This window comes from Lissotriton vulgaris, chromosome 10 (genome assembly GCF_964263255.1).
Source record: "Lissotriton vulgaris chromosome 10, aLisVul1.2, whole genome shotgun sequence".
Lineage (NCBI taxonomy): Eukaryota > Metazoa > Chordata > Amphibia > Caudata > Salamandridae > Lissotriton > Lissotriton vulgaris.
In genome coordinates, this window is record NC_141698.1 from 223,081,378 (window position 1) to 223,104,057 (window position 22,680).

Sequence of the window (22,680 nt, forward strand, 5' to 3'; positions counted from 1 at the left end):
CTAACTAACTGCACGCCATGAGTCTATATAATTTCACACCGAGATGCCAAGCGACAATGGTTCCATTCACTTTATGTACTGCGCAGAGGTAATTACGTTGGGGCGTGTCTGGTGCGCTACCACCCCCCTAAGAGTATAAAGTTTCTGAGCGGACGAGCTCGGGTACCTGCATCTTCATGCTGTGAGTGGAAGTGGTCCTGAGAGATGAGGCAGCACGCCCTGCAACCTATGAACTTTGCTTTTTTCCCTACTGACGATTGAGGAATCATGAAACACGTGTCTAGGGATACGAATTGAAACTAATAATACAGCACTGGCTATGAACACTTTGAATTGAGCGAGAAGTAATGAACTACATGAACCATCATGCAAGAGGTAATTACGTTCAGGCTTGTCTGGTGCGCTCCCACCCCCCTAAGAGTATAAAGTTTGTGAGCTGACGAGCTCGGGAGCCTGCATCTTCATGCTGTGAGTGGAACTGGTCCTGAGAGATGAGGCAGCACGCCCTGCAACCTATGAACTTTGCTTTTTTCCCTACTGACGATTGAGGAATCATGAAACACTTGTCTAGGGATACGAATTGAAACTAATAATACAGCACTGGCTATGAAGACTTTGAATTGAGCGAGAAATAATAAACTACATGAACCATCATGCAAGAGGTAATTACGTTGGGGCGTTGGTTCAAATATGTTCTCTCAATGTTTCAAGCTTTATTATAAATGTCACAAAAAGATGTTAATAATTCACTTCTGTTCTTGGATTTTCGTCACAATAAAATACACTGAACATATTCTTCACAAAAGTTATTTACAAAAGTTTAAGCTATTGCCATTATAAATTAAATAAATTATTTAAGTATTAATTATTTAAAAAAATTAAAAGCCATTGTTATTTGTAATATCAATACATCTAAGTCGCGTGAATACAAAACATGTTGCATTACAAATGCTATAGGTGTCACATTTGCAAAAGTTATAACTATTGGCATTGTAAATGACAAAGCTATTAATTTAGCTATTTTCAAAAGTAACACATAAATAAAAAAAAATCATTTACAAGACCAATAGCTCCAACTTTTCTAATGCGAGACCTATTGCATTTCCAATGCTTGTTTCATTTGGAACCCCTGCTATGGTTGAGTCAGTCTTTCTTCACTTCCCCTACGCATAGAGCGTGAGGATTACGTGCATGTGTGTCCCGAGCCGGCTCACTCCGCACTTTAACACAGCGTCTGCAGAGCGTGTCTTCCGCTTGAATGTTGACTACTCTGATGGATTGATTTCTTCTTCAGGTATGTTTCACCAGCCCGGTTCTGCTTCCATTGTTCTTTCTGGACACACCGGAGTCATCAGTTTCGGAGTGTAACTCGTGGTCTCACTTTATTTCAGAGACCAGGGTTCTGCCGATTGTTTCCCGGCGGCTGTACTATCTCTCTCCAATTCGTGAAGACTATTTCCACTCCGTAAGCCTGACCCTACCCTTCTCCTCCTGTGCTTCAATCTCTACAACGTGGGTGTTTTTTCTGACTCACCCCCCTCCTCTTATTTTTCTTAGATTTAACGCATACATGAGGACATTACCTCTACGTCCCTCGTCCTCGACCCAGTCATCACACATGAGGTATTCCACACGACAGGAAACAAAACAGGAACCGCTTTTAGACTCCACCCACCCTCCTTTCAGGTGCTATAACACACCTCACCACCAGAAGCAAATCCTGTTTTGTTTCCTGTCGGTGGTTTACTTGATGGGAGACGCTGGGGTGAGTGCCGGGCGCTTACCTACTTCTTTTGTCCTATGGATCCCCCTCTGCTGGGCTCTGGGGGGCTCCCATGGACCATCGTGGGATTCCTTGGAGTGGGGCTGCTGGGCTTCCCTTTCTCCTCCTGGGCTCAGGTGACCCATACTGCTTGGCTTTGTGGGTCTTCCTGTTTCGTTTCCTGCCCTGGTCTCTGTTCGCGCTGCTGGTGAGCTGTGGATCTTCCTCCTGCTACTCGATGTTCTTTCCTGCTGGATCCACGACCGTGGAGGTAGGGGTTTGGGGCTGTGAGCGCTGGGCTGTTGTGGGGCGCGCTCCTCCCCTTTGGATTCCCCGATCTCACCAGTGCCTCTTTGTCTTGTGGGGGCCCTGGTGTCGGCTCCTAAGTGTGCCTCCGGGACGCGTTGTTCACCCTGCTGCCCTGGGACGGACGGCTGTCTCGGCAGCGTCTTCCTAGATTTGCGCGCATGCGCATTGTCCTATGTTGCACCCGTTGGCAGTGTTCGGTGCCGGGTGCTGGTGTAGGCGGGCGCCCGGGTGGGCTCCGGGCGCTCCGGTTCTTGGGGCAGAGACATGCCTGTTCCGTGTTCATACACGGTTGCGTGTCTCATATATTTGACATTTTGAAGTTTGTTGGAGACTGAGCCTGAGCCATGTGACTGTACGGAGGCTCCTGGAGCTGCCGGGAATTGCACCCGGGGCCTCATCCATGCGATAGCTGCGCTCTTCCGAGGGGGAGGATGTGGCCGTTCTGTTAGCGCTGCCGACTTTGGTGCTGGGATACACGGTTCGTGGCTCGCCTGACCCACATCCGCATTGACCCTTGCTGGTGCCTTTTTACTGGAGTGAGTGTATATGGAAAATACACTGTGCTGCGTCCCCTCTCCTGCCCGCTAATGTTTTTACAGGGGTAGTTGCACGCCAGATGTTTGGCCACTGTTTTTCTTTTTTTTTGGTTCAGCTTGGAGCGTTGGTCGTGTGCAATCTCCGTCATGAGGGAAGGTATACCTCTCCTGTGCCTGCATCTTCCCCTTTTTCCGGTGGGGCCTCCTCCCCTCTCCTGTGATTCGTGCCTGGAAGTGTGCTGATGCCCGGATTGGGCGCCGTCTTCTGGAGTCTCTTTCTGTTATTAAGGCTCATCTGTTGCTTGCTGTTGGGATTTCTGCCTTTCTTCGGATTTTCTTTCTCTGATGGTTCTGGTGGTCTTCGCTTACTACGGTTGCCCTGCAGGGCATGTCCATTTCCGGGGAGCTCTTGCCTGTCATCCTTTTCCATGTATGGGTTGACATGGGGTTTCCTGAGGGTTCTGTGCCCATCACTTCTCTGGGTGTTCTCTTGCCGCACTTCTGGTGGCCTGTTGCCTCTTCTCTGCCGGTGCCTCTTTTGTGTCCGTGGTTCTGTGCAGGTGTGGAAGGACCCAGGTCTTTCTCCATGCCCTGGTTTGTGTCCTTGCTTTCTCCGTTATGGGATATGGCAGGCACTTTGCCTGTTCCGTTCCTGTGGACTCTGAGGTGGCCAGTCTTGTGGGTCGTCCTTCCATGGCTGCTGGTCACATTCTGAAGGACGGTGTGGACGAGTGGGTGGATTCTGCCCTGAAGATGTCTTCTGCCGTTTCTCATCTGGCTATTCGTTCTGGCATTTATGGGGCGTACGTTGCCCCGTCTTTGCTGACCGATTTCGAGTCCCTGTTTTCGTCCATGCAGGAGGGTGCCGGTTGTCCGGAGTTGCTGGAGTCTATGGTGCGCCAGGAGGAATTTCTGTCGGACATTGCCTTTGATTCTGTGAGGGCTTCTGCTGTGTCCTGTGGTTCCTCTGTTGCTGCCCGCCGTATCCTATTTCTACGGGATTGGTTGCCGGACGCGGCCCAGCGTTCCATGGCTTTGCGGCTGCCTTTCACTAGTGCCTGTCTGTTTGGTGACTCGCTGGTAGAGAAGCTACACTGGGTCTTCAAGGTACGCAGGCGTTTTTTGTCCTTTCGTGATCTTCCACCCGAGAGGGTTCTTCCTTCTCTGGTGTCAGGATTTCCGCCAGCCTTCCAGTTTTCAGCAGTCCTCCTTTCGGACTCAACGGGGCACTGGACGTTCTTTCCCCCGGTTATTTCTGAAATGGTCCCGGAGGGGTGCCGGGTCTGGTCCGCAGCGTTCCTGACTGGGCCGTCCTTGGGGACGTTCTCGCTGGTGGTCCGCCTCTGGTTGGTGGGAGACTTTGCAGGTTCCTTCCTGCTTGGCGCCTGACTACCTTGGACAGATGGGTGCTGAATGTCTTGTCGAGAGGCTACCGGATCGGATGCTTGCTGCCCCCTCCCCCCTCCAGTGTGGTGGTGTCCCCTTCTCCTCGGGATGCTTCCCGCCACCTGGCCTTGTTGGACGGAGTTCGTTCTTTGGTCGGCAAGCTGGCGGTTGTCCCGGTTCCCCTGGCGGAGCAGGGGTTGGGCGTTTACTCCGTCATCTTCGTGGTGCCGTAGGTCACGGGGGGTTTCCAAGTGGTCATCAGCCTTCGGGGTCTGGACTTGTTCGTATGGGAGTTCCCGTTCAAGATGGAGGCCCTCCAGATGGTTATTCCGTTGATCCAGTCAGGTTGGGTGTTCTCCACACTCGACCTCCAAGATGCGTGTCTGCACGTCCCGGTGGCTGTGACGGTTCTGCATTTCCTGCGATTCTGCCTGGTGGGTCAGCACTGGCTATTCTGCATCCTCCCCTTTGGTCTTCGGTCCGCCCCCCGGTGTTCACCAGGGTGGTGGCCCTTCTCCAACTCCTGGGGGTGTATGTGTTCCCGTATTTGGATGTCTGGATGGTTCAGGCTCCGTCCCTGGAGGTCATGTCTCACCACTTTCACTTGGCCATGTCTATGCTCAGGGACCACGGGTTTTTGTTCAACTTACCCAAATGTCTCCTGGATCCTGCGACCCGGAGGACCTTCATCGGTGCAGTGTTCAGTTCTGTGTTGGGCAGGGTGTTCCTGCCGGACGCCCGGATTCGTCGCCTCCGGTCCTTGCTGAGGAACTTGTTGTCACGAGCCTCGGCTCCCCTCCTTCAGTGGCTGGGGGTTCAAGGCCACATGGCTGCTTCTGTTTTCACCGTGCCAAGGGCCAGGGTTCATCTGCGGCCTCTGCTGTGGTGTGCAGCGGTGGGTCCCCTTTCCTGTCCTGGAATTTGCGGTTCCTGTTCCTGTGTCTCTGGATGTTGTGTCTGCTCTCCGGTGGTGGCTGGACCCCTCCCGCCTTTCCGTGGGGATATTGTTTCGTCTCCCTCCTCTGGTTGTGACCACGGATACCAGCACCTCGGGCTGGGGCGCGACTATGGCCTGTTGGGTGGTACTGGCGCGTTGGCTCCCGTCGGAATCTCGCAGGTCGTCCAACTGGAGGGAGTTGTTTGCAGTGGAGAGGGCGCTTCGTTATTTCCATCTTCGTCTGGAGGGTTGCCATGTCCTGGGGCGATCGGACTACACAGTGACTCTGGCATATCTATATCGCCAGGGGGGACCCGCAGTTCATCCCTGAATCTGGTGGTCTGTTCCATCTCGGCTTGGGAGGAACTTCATCTTCTGGCCCTGTATGCTCCACACATTGGGGGTGTGGCCAATGTGGTGGCGGACTCCCTGAGTCGGTGGTTTCCCTCATCTCTGTCCCTATGTCTGTCTCCCGGGACCTTTCGGATGCTTTGCCTGAGTTTGGGACTCCGGCTCTGGTCTTGTTTGCCTCGGGGTCCAATGCCCTGGTGCCCCTGTTCTGCTCCAGGTCTCCGGAGGTGTGCGCATGGGGGGTGGATGCCATGCCTCTCCTTTGGCCTCCTTGGCTTCTCTATGCCTTTCCTCCCTTTCCTTTGATTCCTGCATTTCTACTGAAGGTTCAGTGGGAGGGGGCTCAGGTGGTGGCAGTGCTGCCTCACTGGCCGTGGGGGTCCTGGTTTCCTCTGCTGCTGGGCCTGGCGATGGGGCCTCCTTGGCTTCTGCCCCGCCACCCCTCTCCTCTGAGGTCTCGTCCCTCTTTCTGGTTCCCCTCTCCTTGGCGGTTTGGGGGTTGAACGGGTGTCTCTTGGGGCCCGTGGTCTGCCCGACCACTTGATTTAGGTGCTGCGGGCTTCTCGTAGGTAGTCTACCTTGTCTTCCTATTCGGAGCGCTGGTCTTCTTTTTCGAGGTGGTGTTCCTCCTCTGGTTACCTTGCTGGGCCTTTAGGCTGCTATCCGTGCCTTCCGGGTCCCGGTTTCCTTTCATCCTTCTGATGGCTTGTTGGTTTTCTCGCCTTTTTCGGAGTTTCTCTCTTCTCCTTCTGTTCGCTCTTTGGTACCCCCTTGGGGTCTCTCCTTGGTGTTGGAGGTTTTGCAGTCTTCCCCTTTTGACCGTTTGGAGTCTGTGGCCCTTGAATTTCTGTCATGCCTGGTGGCTTTTCTTTTCTTTCTTTTGGCCTCAAACGTGCCTTGTCCATTTCTGTGGCTCGTTCTGGGGCGTTTCGCTCTTCTGACTCTCTCTCCGTGTCCTTTGGCTTGGCTGGTTTGGATACGGCTGCTTCCAGGCTCTCTTTGGGTCGCTGGTTTATGGTGGTCTTTACTCTTGCCTATCTTGGTGTTGGTTTGCCCTGTCCGGCGGGTGTCCTGGCGCGTTCCGCTCGGGGCATGTCTGCCTCCTGGGCTGCTTACCTGGGTGTGTCTCTTGGTGTGTTTGTCGGGCTGGGTCCTGGGCCTCCGAGTCCACGTTCGTTTTGGTTGTGGGGTGTTGCTGGCTGTGGGGGTTTTCCCCTCCGCTCTGATTCTGTTTGTTTCTTGCAACTTTATCTTGCTGCACTCCTTTGTGTCTGGTCTGTGTTTTGTTATGTGTGGGTTTCCAAAGGCCTGTTTGGGCGTTGCTTTGGTATGCCTCATGTGTGATGACTGAGTCGAGGACGAGTAGGACTAAGAGTAATGGGGATTACCATACGTAATCATAGCATCAACCTGTTTTGCTTGTAAGTTTTCATCTGTTAATAATATTGATATTTTAAAGCACTTCTGCTGCCACAGCTTCCTAGTTTGGTTACATGGAACATATTGTCTATTCACAGATTACTAGCTGGTTGCATGCACTGCCCCGCTCTCCGTGTGTGACATCGCCCGCATGGTAGTTATTGATCCCTCAAACCACTTAGTGTGCTAATCCTTTGTTCTCCACCTTTTAATTCACCCTTGTTCCCCATGGGACTGCCATGACCTTTTGTTTTTATATGTCTGCTCTAGGAAGCTTGCCTACCGCCCCTGCCCCCTCCGTCCTGATGAAGACCCTCATGTAAGGGTTTACTTACCCTACGCAACTTTCTGGGTCGAAACGTAGACAACCGTCGTTTCTGCCAACTTCTGCCCCAAGCACGAATTATACTGCTTTTTTTAGAAGTCTGGCCACCTAATTTTTCATCATGATTTTCGATTGTATCTGTTTTTGGGCTTGCACATGAAGCCATTTGCTAATAGTTTACTGTTTCTGAATAAGTATTTTTGACCTGTTTGCACATTCCCTACCTTGCACCATTTCCTACCACTTCCACTCCCCTCCCTATTACCTGTTGGGCACTAAAAATTGTGGATCAATGTACTCATGCATTGTACTGAATATCTGTGGTAGTACATTGTGATTAAATACCAACGTACTCCTAAATTGAATATTTCTGTCTAATTTTTCCATAATCAGTTATTTATACTGTGTCTTTCCCTGTTCTGGGCCCCCCTCATTTTGTACTGCTGCATACCCAGGTCCCAGTGACTTTCTTATGGGTCTACCCTTACTTTTGTAACAAACCTCATAGATGGCGCACCAGATCAAGAGAGGGGACGTAGAGTTGGTCAGTCGCTCTCACCCACAAGACAACCCCCCCTCCCCAGGGGCAGCCACTGTCACCACCAAGACCTGCTTCAAACCCTGCCTCTGGAGCGGATGCTAAAGGAGTGGAAGGCTGGAGCGGAGGCTAAAGGAGAGGGAGGCTGATGGACAAACTGCCTCACTCACGGATCTGGCTATTTTCCTCACGGACTCTGATTTGTCCTGCAGCCCTGAAATTTGACTGGCTTTGACCTCTACTGGATGCACACCCTTCTGATGCATGCCTTGTCCTATTTGCTTCCGAGCTATGTTTAATTGTTTACGTGCATAGCCTGGGATCTCCCTGTGGCTATGAAATGGCGGCTGCTACCTTCACGAGTCTTGGCCTGCCTCAGGCCCCGCCTCCGAGGCAGAGGACTACAATTCAGGGGTAGATAGAAGAACTGCCTCCCTCACTGACCCAGCTGATTTGCACGTTGATTCTGATCTGTACTGCAGACCTCCAAGATGATTGGGTTTGAATCTACTGGCTGCAAAAACCCCAGATTTATATTTGGTCTTATTCACCTTTCAGCTATGTTGTTTATCTGTTTCTCTACTTGCCTTCCCGGTTTGCTCTGCTTTTAGTGTTTTTTTCTACTTGACTGTAAGATGGCGGCTACTGACTTAACAATTTCTCCTACAATTATGGGGTTTCCCTCCCCTGAAGTACTCAGGAAGTGTTTATTGTTTTCTCCAAGATACCTTTTTTATAGGGCGACAGATGCTTCTGGGCAAAAGTGTGAGGAGGGGTGGGAGTTGGGGGGGCTGGGTCCTCTTTGCAACATGTTTGATGTATTTGTTTACCCTTTTAGGCTTTGGCACACACATTCACTTCATTTCTGAATACAGTCCGAGGGTAGCACCCATCTGCAATACACCACTACTACAATCTTCATCAGACCCGGTGGGCCCGCACCTAAGCGGTCTACCGCCCATACCTCACAATAACTTCCACCCCCCATACATACAGCCTTTCGGGTTCTGTCATGGAATGTTAATTGCCTACTAAAACGAGTGAAACGAGGGGTGAATTTACCTTTGCCCACCGGCACCTCCCAGGTCTTATTGCTACAAGAGACTCATCTCCTGGGGGAACACTGTCCCATTCAGGCTCGTAAGGCCTATGACAGAGTTTTACACGCAGGATATTGCCGGAAAGCCAGGGTATTTTGTTGCCTTGGAGGGCACATCGGAGCAATGGGTGGTCTTGCTGGTATGTGTCTATATTGCACCAGCTTCCATGCCCTCCTGTCTTTGGGACCTTTCACACCTTCTTTCGTGTCTTCCACGGGGGCTTACAGTGATTGGAGGGGTAGTTTCAATGCAGTGCCGGACCCTGATCTAGATAGTACTTGAACCCTTACTGCTTCACGGCGGGTCAGTGCTTGCCATCTCACTGATTGGACCACTGCCCAGGGTCTCTGCGATGCGTGGAAATCGTGGCACCTCCAACTTCTGCAGTTCAAACATACATCGGGGCCAACCACACTCACTCTCGAGTAGATATTATCTTTCCACCCACCCTAGATTGCCAATACTTGACTACGATAAATATGTTACCCTACGGAATCTCAGATCATTCGCCTTTACTCCTTCATCCTGTACACCCACCACCGGGCTTGCGCCCCATGTGGCATCGAAATGCCTGGTATCTCCAGGATAACAAGCTTGTCCACTCACTCTGGTCTGAACTCTTTGCTTATTTCCATAATAGTGAAGGATCAGTTACAGGAGTAGGAACCCTATGGGCCCCCAGTAAGGCGACACTACCAGACTTTGACAAGAGCTATATTAAAGCCCAGGAGCTTGACAGCTCTGCTCTTCCTACCCAGTTAGAAGCGCATGCCTTTCGCCTGGAGCAACAGTTAGAGTCTAACCCACAGGCAGATCTTTCTCACCAGTTAGGTCTTACATGCAAGGACATTCGTGTGCGCTACCTTGATGTTTCTCACACCAGGCAGCACTGGGGTTGTCACTAACAGGAGCAGCCTCAGCATGGGTACAATGAAGTGTGAGGTTTCTGCACCTTGCTGTCATTAGCTTCTCTGAGAAAGTAATAAGTGATAGACATAAGGGCAGGCCTGACGTAGAAAATTCTTAACTTTGCACAGCAGAAACTGCAGTCCCACCCTTCACCCCAATGATCAACCAAATCACAGTGTTCAGGAAGAACAACTCAGCAGCCTCTTGCAAACAATTTCTAAAGGTAGCCCTGTCTCCACCCTCCTCACTTTAGTAACTGGATCTCCACCCTTCATCCACAGGAAACCTGGAAATACACTTCCACTGTCTGGCGAAGCTGTCATCTTCCTCCTTGTGCCATCAAAAATGTGTGGCTGTCAAATTGGATCGCCACTGGCTTTGACACTCACTCACATGCACAGTCCTACTATTGCACATTTGCTACACGCACACTCAAACTCACTTGACAAACAGGATGTTGGGGCAAAGTTATGGCATTCAAATTACAGTGGACATTACAAAAAAGGAGGCTGTAAGCTACACTCAGTGACACAAAAGCGAGGTCATGCCATCAATCTCAAAATCCGGCATGCTACCAAAACCGCTTTATTTGCTATATCCAGCAATGGGACAGTAGTCCTCTGTCCATTTTGAGGGCACCTCCGTGCTTTAAATGGGCTAGTACTGCCCGGTACTGAGTACCAGCACTTTTTTTTTTTTGAGAGGGAAGTACCTGCACTTTTCAAGAAAAATTGGAGAGTACTGCCAGGTCTCAGAAACAAGCAGGTACTCTGGTGCAGAGTACCTGCACTTCTATTTTTCCATTTTAAGCACTGGGGCACATGGGTGCGCACCCTGCAAGTCACAGGACAGGTCTAGAACCTTGCAGTCAGGGACAGGCCTAGGCCTCTGCACTCACCCTTAGATTAAGGTGACAAACGTCCTGAATTTCACCGGACAGTCCCGGGTTTTGCCAGGTTTGTCCCGGTGTCCTGACGGGTAACGATTTTAAATAGTCCTGGTGTTTTAGAAGAATGTGGAGTGAGTACTGGAATTATTGCACAGTCGCTCACTTCCACCTGCTCCTCAGTAGTGTGAACTAGAGGTAATGATCCCAGACACTGGGCACAGCAGGAGGTCAGATGGAACCTCAGGTTCTGGTCTCAGCAGAGGGGAGGAGCGTTTTGGGGGCGGGAGGAGGTTCTGCCATACTGCCATAAGTGATATAAAATCCGTGGCACCCACTGTTGGTGTGCATAAACACACAAACACTTTTAGTCCTACTTCTACGTTTGCCCTGTCGCGGTTTTTGCCTTTCGAAGTCTGGTCACCCTACCTTAGATTGACACTAGGGCCCATTCTCATCCCGTTTATCACTTCTAAACACCAATCCGCTCCTACCTACTTCCCATCTCCTACCCTCATCTTCAAAAATGTCGAACAAGTCATGTCTCACACCCTGCACATTTAAACCAATCCAATCCAATCGAAAAATTCTTTATTTCGGCCGTTTAGGCCATAAAAGATGCATAAAAAGACATACATAACAAACATTTGTTATAAGACAATAAATTAAGACATACTTTGGAAGGGTATATAAAAGAAACAACCACTCCCCTTATGATAGTCAAAAGATACAATGGCAATGAGGTTAAGTTGGCAATACAATCCTATGACAGTCGAACTTTGAGTATTTTACTCCTAATGTGCCACATGGCCATTAAAAATTTAGCAACTGCGAATACAATATAAGGGGAGGAATCAGTTTTCAGTATTCTGTACGAGATCACAAAGTTCCTTACGCCCAGGTTCCTACACAGAGGCACTAGCCAAGCTAAATTCTCATGCAAAGTTACGCCCAAGTACTGAAATGTTTTTACCCTCTCCAAGGTTACTGAGCTCAGTGAAGGGTTTAATCTTGTCGTGGGGGAGGGGTTGAATATCATGAATTTGGTCTTCCCTGTATTGATCTCTAGACCATACTGTCTACAGAAAAGACCAAATCCGTCCAGGATCCGCTGTATTCCCATTGGGGATTTGGAGAGCAGGAGGGTGTCGTCGGCGAACATAATTGCCGGCACCCTCCTGCCCGCCAAAAATGGGGCATCAATTTCCCTGACGTTAGTTAGATGAGTTAGAACATTGTTAACGTAAAGGCAAAACAGTGTTAGCGCCAAGACGCAACCCTGCCTTACCCTCCTTAGGACAGGGAACCTCTTTGACAGAACCCCACCCCTCCCACACCGAACATGAGCAAAATTGCCCTCATGGAGTCTAATTATAGCCTGTAAGAGGTGGGTGGGAACTCCCATCTCGTTTAGAACCTCCCAAAGTTTTTTCTGGGGTACCAGGCCAAATGCTAACTTTTGCTTAAACCAAATAACAGCTTAATTGCTCTCAACTGCAGACTCATATTACCACATTCCTGATAAATGATGGCTCACATACATGGCCTCTACGACACGTCTGATCACGGCTCACAATCACAGGCAGCCAGGTTATAGTACCTTCTTTTTGTTGCGTTTCTCTGCTTTCACTTCCTGTGCCAACTTATCCCGATGCTGTTCATCAAACTCTTTCTTATCCAGCTTCATTCTGGAACTGGGAGGGGCAACTTCTCCACAGGATGGCGATGGGCTTCCTAGTAACTCTAGGCAGAGAACAGAGAAAGGAATAACCTCAATGTTAGACCATGCAAAGACAAACCAAGAGCCCTGTGCCCTTCAATTACAGTTTGTGTAGCTTTGAATTGTACAGTCACAGAACAAATGATCATACATTAACCAAAAGTAAAAAAAATGCTTTTCAAACGTTTGCTGATAATTACTGTAGACTTCATAACATTAACAAACGCCAGCAATTTCCCAGGGAGGTGACTACTCTCAACTCCCTCTTTTCCGCTAAACACATAACTATTCTTCCCTTCTACCCCAGTCTTCCACGGAAACTGAAAAAGTTCACCTTGTGAGTTGGTGCCAGTCCCGGGACTGCTTGAAAGGTCCTGGACTCGAGGAGTGTTGAAAGCCCCGATCGCGCCTGCTCCAGATTGACTTGACGAAGCCCTTTGAAGTTGATGGCGCAGCTCGCCTCCCTGAAGTAACCTAAAACAGACAAGACTTCTCATTAGGCAAACCAAGTAGGCATGGTGTGTGAGTAAGAACAATGGCCACACCTGCCCCCTGCCACGCAGAGAAAGACTTATCACAAGGGACAGGCCAGATGAGCAAAGCGAGATGTAATGTAATGTAACCTCGCCTATCGCACAGATAGACATACTTACTATAAGCGGAGCAGACAGGCTTGGAGTGGACGAGGACAGACATTCAGAAACTCATTAGAATAGAAGCAGACATAGCAGGTGCTTGCCCAGAAATGGGGGGTGTGGGCAAAGGATATCAACAGGTTATAACTCTTCGTAACAATAACAATACCTAAATAAAGACCTGCTGTTTTATCCACTGGAAATAGAACTATATCTGTTAAGGTCTATATATGGATCCATTCCTCGACCTGAACAGGGCTTAGGGATTTAGACACCATCTCAGATTAACATATGCTCACAAGTATAACACCACCAGCTGCTATCTCACCATGCAAAACTCACAGATCATGGGGAACACGGACCTTCTAGAACCGTCAGGGAGACTAAAGCATCCATGAAAAAAATATTGGAATTCCCCCGTGGTCAGTTTATACTTTCCTATATAGCATGGCTCATAAGGTCAATCAATAAGCCTTCATATTAACACAGATACAACAAAGTTAGTTGTCTCATTTGAAGTATTTTATTAATTTTATTCTTTTTCTGTAGTGTATCAAAAGTGTTTTTTTATATAAAATATTTTTTTCTTCTTTTTAAGTCTTTTCCTTATGTATTCATCAGTTCATTAACATAAGTTGTAATCAGATCAACATTAAAATACAGTGAACAATACCTTTATCTTTGCAATGTAAAAAACAAATATTCATACAGTGAAAAACAAAACCATGTCTGCCACACACCAACTACCATACACACGTACTCATTCACACATCTCTACACTTTCCAAACCCGAAAACAATTTCTAAGGTTGAGGTAACACAGATATTATTTGTGTATTTCCACGCCAGGTCTGCGCGCGTTTCAGTGGATTCTGACCACCTTCCTCAGGACCAGATAAGAAAAAGTTTATTCTCCCCTCAGCGTGTGTGTGCAGGGTACCTGAAATTACAAACACAATATAATGTACCTGTGACATAACCTCAGTTGAAGGACAGGTGAATTAATCTGCCATATTACATCTACAAAATTCTTTATATACTTGCTATGAGATACCACATTACACCAGAGGCCAGCGGCGTCAATTGAGTGAGGGACTGTCTTTGAAAATAAAGACGGGGCCTGATAAGCAGAGCCCAATGCAGTGTAACACGATCACAATGATGGGACATATGTGATCTGACCTGCTCCATTAGTTGTCCTATTGACATATAACATATTTTCAGATTCCTTAAAAAGAGCTATAGAACACTCATTAAGGCACATTATATCCGATCTATATAAACAAATATACAATGCGCCTTCTACTTTCAAGGAAAACAGCAGTGAATTGTCTCAGAGTTTAGTGTACTCTCACCTTTCGTTTAATGATACCCAGATATATTGTGTTTCTTCTATGTTAGATTTTTAACTTCTCTTTAACACCAATAACCAATCCCTGGAGGGAAAACATCTATTTTAGGAACATATTTTCGGACTCTATATGAATAGTTGAAATTGATATTAACAAGGTGCTCATACCCCGAATTTAAAACAGATTCGTCGTTTAGAGATTATACTTATTCTTTATCTTGGTTTGTATGACAGGAAGAGACATGTGTTGAAGGAGCTCTCGTTTATGGTCGCCCTAGACAAATAAGGTCAAGTTGCATCAGCTTTCCTGTATCCACACTATTTATCGCACCGATCGTAGTTATAATTATTAACTAACCTTTGTTTCTGATGGGCAGTACGGCCTCTACTCTTCGTATTTTTCATAAGCCAGATCCCACATTGTCTTCCTTTGTTACCACACTCTATCAGTAATAAACGTCTATAATGAGACAATTACGTTTTTAATATAGGTCGTATATGTAGCTCTTACTATCTATGTATTATTTGCTATAACAGTCCCTATTTAAAGCGCTCATCTCTGGTATTAAAATGCAGGACACACTCTTATTTAAGTTATGCTCATAAAAGTTCACCGTTACCCTTGCCCCTTCCTGGCTGTACATTGGTTTTTTTTTTTTTAAGTTTTTGAAAACCTTTATTGTGCACAAAAACAGGACAAATACGGGCCCACAACCATCCGGCCGGCCACGAACTCTCATGTAGCACTAGTGCATGCAATACGGCGACAAAGTAATACAGCATAACTATAGTTACTATGCAGAAAGCAAACTGGAAAGCGCTGCAATACCTTGACACAGGAGCAATGCAGGTTAATTTAAAATTTTTGTGCGACTATTAGGGTCAGGTCGTGTTGTTCCGTACTCATAAAAATAAGAAAAGAAAAAACCCAGGTCCATGTAGGTGGGACTTGACAGAAGCTACCATTTCCGACCAATTCAAATCGCAAACAAGCAAGTCCCGACCAGGCAGGATGGCCACAAGATATCCATAAGCAGTCTCAACAACCCATCTACGTCTTCGCCGCCACCCATCCCCCAGTATGCCTATACACGGGCCAAGAGAAGAAGAAAAATTATAAAAGAAGCAAAATTAGGCACCATAGAAATTAACAAGAACTAAATTTAACCCCCCACCCTACACACATGCAGAGGCTATGGCCTACCCCCCCCCCCCCCCTAGCAGAGTGTCTGTCGCCCCATAAACCCGAAATACAGCAAGAGAAGAGAAGAAGTAAGGAGAAAGGAAAGAGAAAGTAAAAGGAAGATAATCCAGTGATATAGGGAGTAAGAAAAGAAAGGTATTCTATCCTTGGACTCCCACAAAAGAAAGGCCGGGAGGAGGGCCAGTTACACATACACGCGGACTCCGCCGGCCCAATAAACGTTCTCCACCCCAATATCAGCATCGAATAAAATCAGCAGCAATCTATCAATTAGGGAGAGTCAATGCACAATCCGTAATGAAACAGGCCAAATTCGAGTCCCACACAGTCTCCACCCACCCGCCCGGCAGTTAAACAAAAAGGGATCTCCTAGCCCTGGCCCGATCTGAGGCTCGTCCTCTCACCCACTCCACGTGATAGTCCAGTGCAGTCCAAGGGGACGAGAGAAAATGGCCGCCCGGAGGAGGGGGGAGGTGCATAAACACCGAGAGAACGGCGTCTGGCCCCAAAAAATGAATCCCCCTCGGTCGCAGGCTTCCCCGGCGTATCCAGTTCACAAAAGTCACTAAGCAGGGAAATCAAAGTCCATGATAAGTGAGCAGATGAAAAAGCATGAGGGCAGGCAGCTGATACCCAAAGCTGTGTAATCATGGAGCGATGCATACAGTCAGGCATGGAGCAAGGGGGAGATAGTGTAGCAATGACTGAGCTGGTGGTTAGCAACAAATCGCTACCAGCCGCAGCAATGGTTACTGTAACATCCACTGTAGCACTCCGAGGCGACGGTGTGGTGACAGACTGTAGCAGCTCCAAGTCGAAACTTTGTCGGGGATGATTCCCCTGCTCCTGACATAGGGCGTGGGCACATGCATCGAGTTTAACCCCCAGTACACTGTAGCTATGTAGCATCGCCGATCGCAGCTCGCCCAAGGTCGCCAACACGTCTTTAACGGTACAGTCAGGCTGTAGTTCCCATAATTCTATACGTCCGGGGGAAGAGTGTGCTCCGGCCCCCTGCACGCAAGCGAGCCCGCTGCTCCGTGGAGAGGGTGCGTAGTCGTCCTCACAGTGGCGAACAACAGGCATCGCCATCTTGCCCTCAATCCACCGAAGTACTGTGGGGGGGAAGGGGGGTCGCAGGACGCGACCGGGCAGCAGTTGTCGTTCCCCGGGCAAACAATAGTCCTCCCGGTCTGCAGCGTAGTCTGGAAGTAGGCAGCAGTGTGGTGAGTCAGGCAGAACCAAGTGGGGCTCGCCGTTGCCGGCCAGAGGGATAATGAAAGATGAGCAGAAACATGGCGGCCAAGGACAAAGGACTCGTACAGAAGGCACTTCTCCCCTCCACCTCCGTGCAACCCAGCACAACCACGGTAGTTCTTGGCGGCAGGCGGTGTTCGGTCCGTGCGCGAATGAAGGAGACTCCGTGCTATCGCACCACCTCCGCAGCGGATCGGCTGAGTCAAAGCACGCGAGGTCCGCAGTGCGCAGCGGAGCAGACAGGGTCCCGGGCCAGGGCGAGTCGGTCCATAGCTTCCGACTCCGGGCGGGTGGAGAGGTCGGAGGAACACCAATAGCATCAGCTCCGCTTCCCGCACGTTTCAGTTCGAAAATACTTCAGGAAGATAAGCAGGATTGCGGTGCGGGATTCCGGGGCCGGCGGAGCCGAAGGGCTGCACGTCCGCTCAGGTCGCCATCTTGGCTCCTCCCCCCTGGCTGTACATTGTTAAAGTGCCGGACACACTCTTCATTAAGTTATGCACATCGAAACCCTCCGTTGCAATTGCCCCTTCCTAACTATAGATGTCTTCTCTATCCCTGAGGTCCTTGACTATTTGGGGCTAACATTACAAGTAAGTCTCTACTACCGAATATTTCTCTTAAACTGAATCGTTTCAAAACAATTCTAGATGGTTAAAGCTACGCAACAATCTACTCGCGTCACAATTGTCCAATAGCGTTCATACCTTTCTCGTAATAGTTTGGTGCGGTCATCCTGCCTCGTCTCTCCTGCCCCAATAGTCGATATAATGGCATGTTAGTTTCGGAAGCCTTAAATAAGTCCTGCGAGTGCGCGGGGGTTACATTTTTGGCGTGTCCTAACCCGGAAGCAGATGGATCGGGTCCTGAATCACTGTCTTTAACTAAACCTCCCGTTTGTAAATGCGGGCGCCATTTTTGAACGGGTTCACGATCTAACTACTAAATAACACCACTAGATATTTATATCAAGCGCCTAATTTTTGCAAGAGCGTATTTATTATATACGCTAGAATTTTAAACGACTTCATTGTTTCATAAAAGGTTAGTAGTATATCAGGTATTTAATTTATGAGTGACAAAGGAGTGTTGCAAAAAAGAAGAAGGGTGAACTTGTCTTATTAACATTGCATCACATATTCTATCTATTTAAACACAGAGGTGGATGATGCTAGGGTTTTACGGCGAGACCATGTCTTATGCTCAAAATGGTATTTTTATAGTGGTGGTAACTAATACCTCCTCAATATATTGATTATGGGCAGATGATCTTGGAAGCAGTTAGAGAATTTAATCAGAACTTGCCACTTTACGTATGTTTAGTAACATACCAGGCTATATTTTCATTGAGTCCCCTATGTACACTATCAAACTGAAAAATCCAAAAACTCTTGCGTTTTCTACGAGTGTATTCCATAGATTGTCCTGTTTTGTGTTGCACTTTCTCAAGTATGCACCAACGTAATTCCACTTCATTGTGATTAAAGTCTATACAGTGTTGCACTAGGGGTGCTGATGTTTTTCTCATTCTCACTGCTGACTTATGTTTACTAAATCTGATGCGGAATTCCCTTCCGGTCTCGCCAATATAGGCGAGGCTACATGGACATATGATGATGTAAATAACATTACTACTCCTGCAATTTGTCAATGATCTTAGATTCGCTTTGAAGTTGTTATAGTTCATTGAATCAGTTATAATAGCGGCATCACATGCATGACATGATCCGCATTTATGATTGCCGAGGACCGGATTCAGTCCTGTTATGGATGTCTGGATACTGCCTGCCTTGTGTCTGTTTCTAGTGTGGACTAAGCAATCTTTTAGGTTCTTGTTTCTTCTATATGCCACTAAGGGTTTTAAAAGATGAGTCTCACTTTCATCTGTTTCTAGTATACTCCAATTCTTATTGATTATATTTTTGATTTTATAATTCAATGAGTGGTTGATGACACAGGTGATTCTGTCTGAAGGTTTCCGTTTGGTACCACTTAGTAAAGAATCCCGGTCGTAGTACTTTGCTCTTTTGAATGCTTGTCGAATCAGTCGATGAGGGTAGCCTCTTGTGAGTAGTCTGGTTTTGAGTACTACTCCGTGGCGTTGATATTCTGTCAAATTTGTACAATTTCAGCGTATCCTAAGGAATTTGCCAAAGGGAATTTAATCTTTTTGGCAGTGTGGGTGGAAACTCCCAAACTGGAGGATAGTATTTTTCGCAGTTGGTTTCCTAAACAGTCTTACTTCTAATACTCCACTACTGCCATTTATCTCTATATCTAGAAATTCCACCTTGTCACTGTGGTAATTGGAAGTGAACCTAAGATTATGGTCACTCGAATTTAACCACAGTATATAGTCTTTCAATTGGACCTCAGTACCACGCCAAAAAAAAAAAAATCATCAATGAATCGACGCCATAAATGAACATTTTCAAAAAAGGGTGCAACCTCATTGTACACATTTCTTAGTTCCCATTCGCCCATGTAGGCGTACGCTATACTTGGGGGGCAAGAAGCTCCCGTGCTGGTGCCCTTCACTTGCTTGTAAAGGGCACCATCATAGTCGAAAAAATTGTTTAACAGGACAATCTCTAAGTATTGCAAGATGAACCTATCAGGTCTGTTTTCGGGATATCTATGTAATAGAGATGCCACAGCTTGTAACGCTGGACATTGAGGGATGTTGGTATACAACGCCTCAATGTCAAGTGTTACCAGTATGTCAGTAGCTGTGTTGAAGACAGTGCCCTCTGTTTTGGTGATCATGTCTCCCGTGTCACGGATAAATGATTCATATCTTTGTGTCAGTGGGCACAAAAACTTGTCCACGTATTTTGATAAAGGCTCTGTGCTTGACCCAATCGTGGAAATAATTGGTCGCATAGGGGGACTAATTTCATTTTTATGTGTCTTTGGTAGACCACACAATGCTGGAACTACCGGACAGGTTTTATTCAGAAAGATCAATTAGTCTTCACAAATGAATCCTTCTTCAAATGTGGCATTGGTTATTTCTCTTATGGTTGTATTAAGAGGTTGTAATTCCCTCGGGTGTGCTGGCCTATAGTGCTCCTCAATACTCAGCATATCTAGCATCTTTTTGTCATATTCACTTTTATCAAAAATAGTAATGCCCCCACCCTTGTCGCAGGGTTTTATTATCAGATTGGTATTTGTCTCGATGTTCTTGAGGGCTAAATTTTCCTGTTTTGATAAATTAAAATTAGGTCTGTTAGTTCCTGTCAAGAGACGCGTAATGTCTTGTATTACCCTCCGTGGACTTCGGGTCCCACCATGTCTAATGTGGGTGTAAAGCTTGAAGGTGGTTTACAGCCAGACAAGTTATTTTCTTCTTCTCTTGTTTTACCTTCAAAGAATTTCTTAAGTCTGATTTTTCTGAAAAATGCAAAGAGATCTTCATGAAGTTTAAATTTGTTCAAGGGAGTGCAAGGAACAAAGGATAATCCTCGATTCAGTAATGTAACTTCTTCATTATTTAGATTAGTGGATGATAGGTTATAAATTGGCATTGTATCCCTTGATTTATTTGCACTCATTGTCATTTGAATCTACCACCAATATTGTTGATTTCGCGTCTTTACATATTGTTGCTGAGGTTGTGGGCTCATCATTTGATGTCCCCCCCTGTCCTGTTGCCAATTGACAGTTTTCCCCCTGTACGGGCCTCTTGATAAAAAACCCCGAGTATGGGTGTTTTGGTATCCTTGTCTACCTCTAAAGGGAGGTCTGGAATTGAAGCGTCCCCTCCCCGGGTCTTGGTAATTATCCGTGTCAGAGTCGGAGGAACCAGTGTCTGAAAAGTTAGTATAGTTTCTCTAGTAGGTGTTATCATAATTAGGATTGTAGTTAGCTTGAGTACCTCCTTGGTAATAGTTTGGGTTCAAATAGGGGTAGATTTTTTCTTTTGTGAACCAACATACATCTTTCTTTAGTTTTTCGTTTTTTTTGTTGGTTAAATATGTGTCAAAATCTTTCATCTCAGATTGTATCTTTTCAAGCTTGTTTTTTGCATCATCAACAGCACTAGAGGCTTGAAGCTTATCTTCCAGAGCTTGGATTTCCTGGCTAAGAGCGGTCATTAAATCTTTAGCGGTTTCGATAATTAACATCATCCAGTCTCTGGAGCAGCGGTTTGAAATCCGTGACCCCCGCTCCAGAAACTTGCGGATTTCAATGAACAATGCAGGAGCATTGCGAACTCTCAGGTCAGATGGAATTATTCCCTAAAGCATCCATTACATATTTTACAGCAATCCTGCACCAGTAATTACACATACAAATTTACTTATACCATGATTGGCTGTAATTTTAGGGTGCAAAATGCCCTACCAATTCCAAGAGAAATCTCACTATCCCATGAGAAATAGGAAAGTATACAGTAATCGGGATTACTGCACCAAATCCCTACAGTAAATGCCAATTTCTGTTCAGTTTCCAATCTAGAAATTTTACCAGCTTTTTGGATGGAGGAAAACACAAGAAATGCGTTTTTCTTGCAGGTGTTTCAATCCAGAATCAGCTAATAACTTCTGTTGCCAACAGAAATTGTAACCTATGCCAAGGCCAAGGTGAGGATTATGCATGAGAAGCAGCAGCTCTCCTAGCCAGGTAAATGCTGTTATCTTCGTCTGGTGGACTGTATCAGAGATTAGGGACAGCCGGCCCACTCTCTGTTAACATGCATAATAGAGATTCATTGATTTTACGGAGTTGGTCCATTTTGTAGGTACAATTATAGTGTGGAAGAGCACTGCACCAAGTCTGAGCTGCAGTCACTTCCTTCTTGAAGCTCTAGGTATTTCACCAGGAGGAGGGGCCCAGACTGTGCAACAGTTACTTTGTGGGGTAACCACGAATGAGAGTTAAATCACTAAAAGGACCAGGCTGACAGAATCAGTTCTATTCTAGAGATAGGTAAGGAGCATTGACGCAATGGGATGCTGTGCCTGTGGCCTGAGGAGATTACAGGCCTCAAATACCTTCTCACCCTCTTAGTTAGTTTCACAAACATGAGCGGGGGAGATGGCCCAGATCCTTTAAGGTGAAAATGTTTAACTTGAAGAGGATTCCATCATTCAAGAGGGCCTTTCGGCAGCCATCGGGTCATCCACACTAATGACGATCAGTGGGGCCCTGAAGCCCATTGGCAGACACAGTGCTGTTGGTGGCCTGCCATCCAGAACCCCACTTCAGAAGGGAAGAATTATTCCCGGAGCCATGAGGCTCCCTGACGTCAGGGGGAGCAAATGTCCAATGCGAGCAAAGTGAGGCAGGAAAAACCAAAGAGGGACCTCAAGATCCCCTGGATACTTTTGAACACCTGCAGCAGGAGTTCCTCAAAAGATCCGATTGTGAGAAGTTGGCCTGATATATGATGTCCACTATTCTAGTGGGCACCCTGTATCAGTCCAAACAACACTTATGGTGATGGTTGTAAAGTCAACCTTATAGACCAGCTATCATAGTGGTAGCATGGACAAAGCAGTCTTAGGCTAATACTTCAGAGAGCATGTGAAGCCAATTGTTTAACCAACAATAATCCCTTGAATACCAAATGAGAGGACACCACACAAGGTATATATCAAATATATCTGTATTTATTACTAACACAACCCCTCTGCACTCTTTATGAGTTCAGAGTTCGAGATCCAGCACAAGTTACCCAATAAGCATACTATAAGTCGCACAAATACAATTCTGCCCTAGGGGCCTCACAAACCATATACTAAGCAAGTGGTATAAGAACCACTTCAGGAAAGGTTGAGTAGGCCTTGGGCCTAGGAAATCGTTGGGGCTACACTCAATAACCAAAGGTTAGGAAGCAGGAGTCCCACAGGATGTGTGTGCAGTTTCTAAACACACACGCAGGTTACAATAGACTTTCAATGGGAACGTAAAAGTTACAAAGTAGTTGATTTCGGACACTTCCGGGTGGACTATGGAAAAACCAGTTAAACTAGGACACTTGGATAGTTGTTACCCACGGGAGCACCGGAGTACTCGAGTTACCTCACCCAGGGAAGCAGGGTGCATAG

General features: G+C 47.1%; 1 protein-coding gene across 4 annotated transcripts in view; it reads right to left on the minus strand.

Moving 5' to 3' along the window:
* The window catches only part of LOC147685008 (uncharacterized), a 2,279,237-nt gene that overhangs the window by 1,585,007 nt on the left and 671,550 nt on the right, over positions 1 to 22,680 (minus strand). For 3 of the 4 annotated variants that reach the window (XM_086940905.1, XM_086940907.1, XM_086940906.1), the window contains exons 3-4: positions 12,513 to 12,652; positions 12,059 to 12,201 (exon numbers count right to left, since the gene is read on the minus strand). The exons of the other annotated variant lie outside the window; for it this stretch is intronic. In XM_086940905.1, coding sequence (XP_086797031.1) covers positions 12,059 to 12,201; positions 12,513 to 12,652 — 283 coding nt within the window. The remainder of the gene's footprint in view (positions 1 to 12,058; positions 12,202 to 12,512; positions 12,653 to 22,680) is intronic. 4 annotated transcript variants of the gene reach the window in all.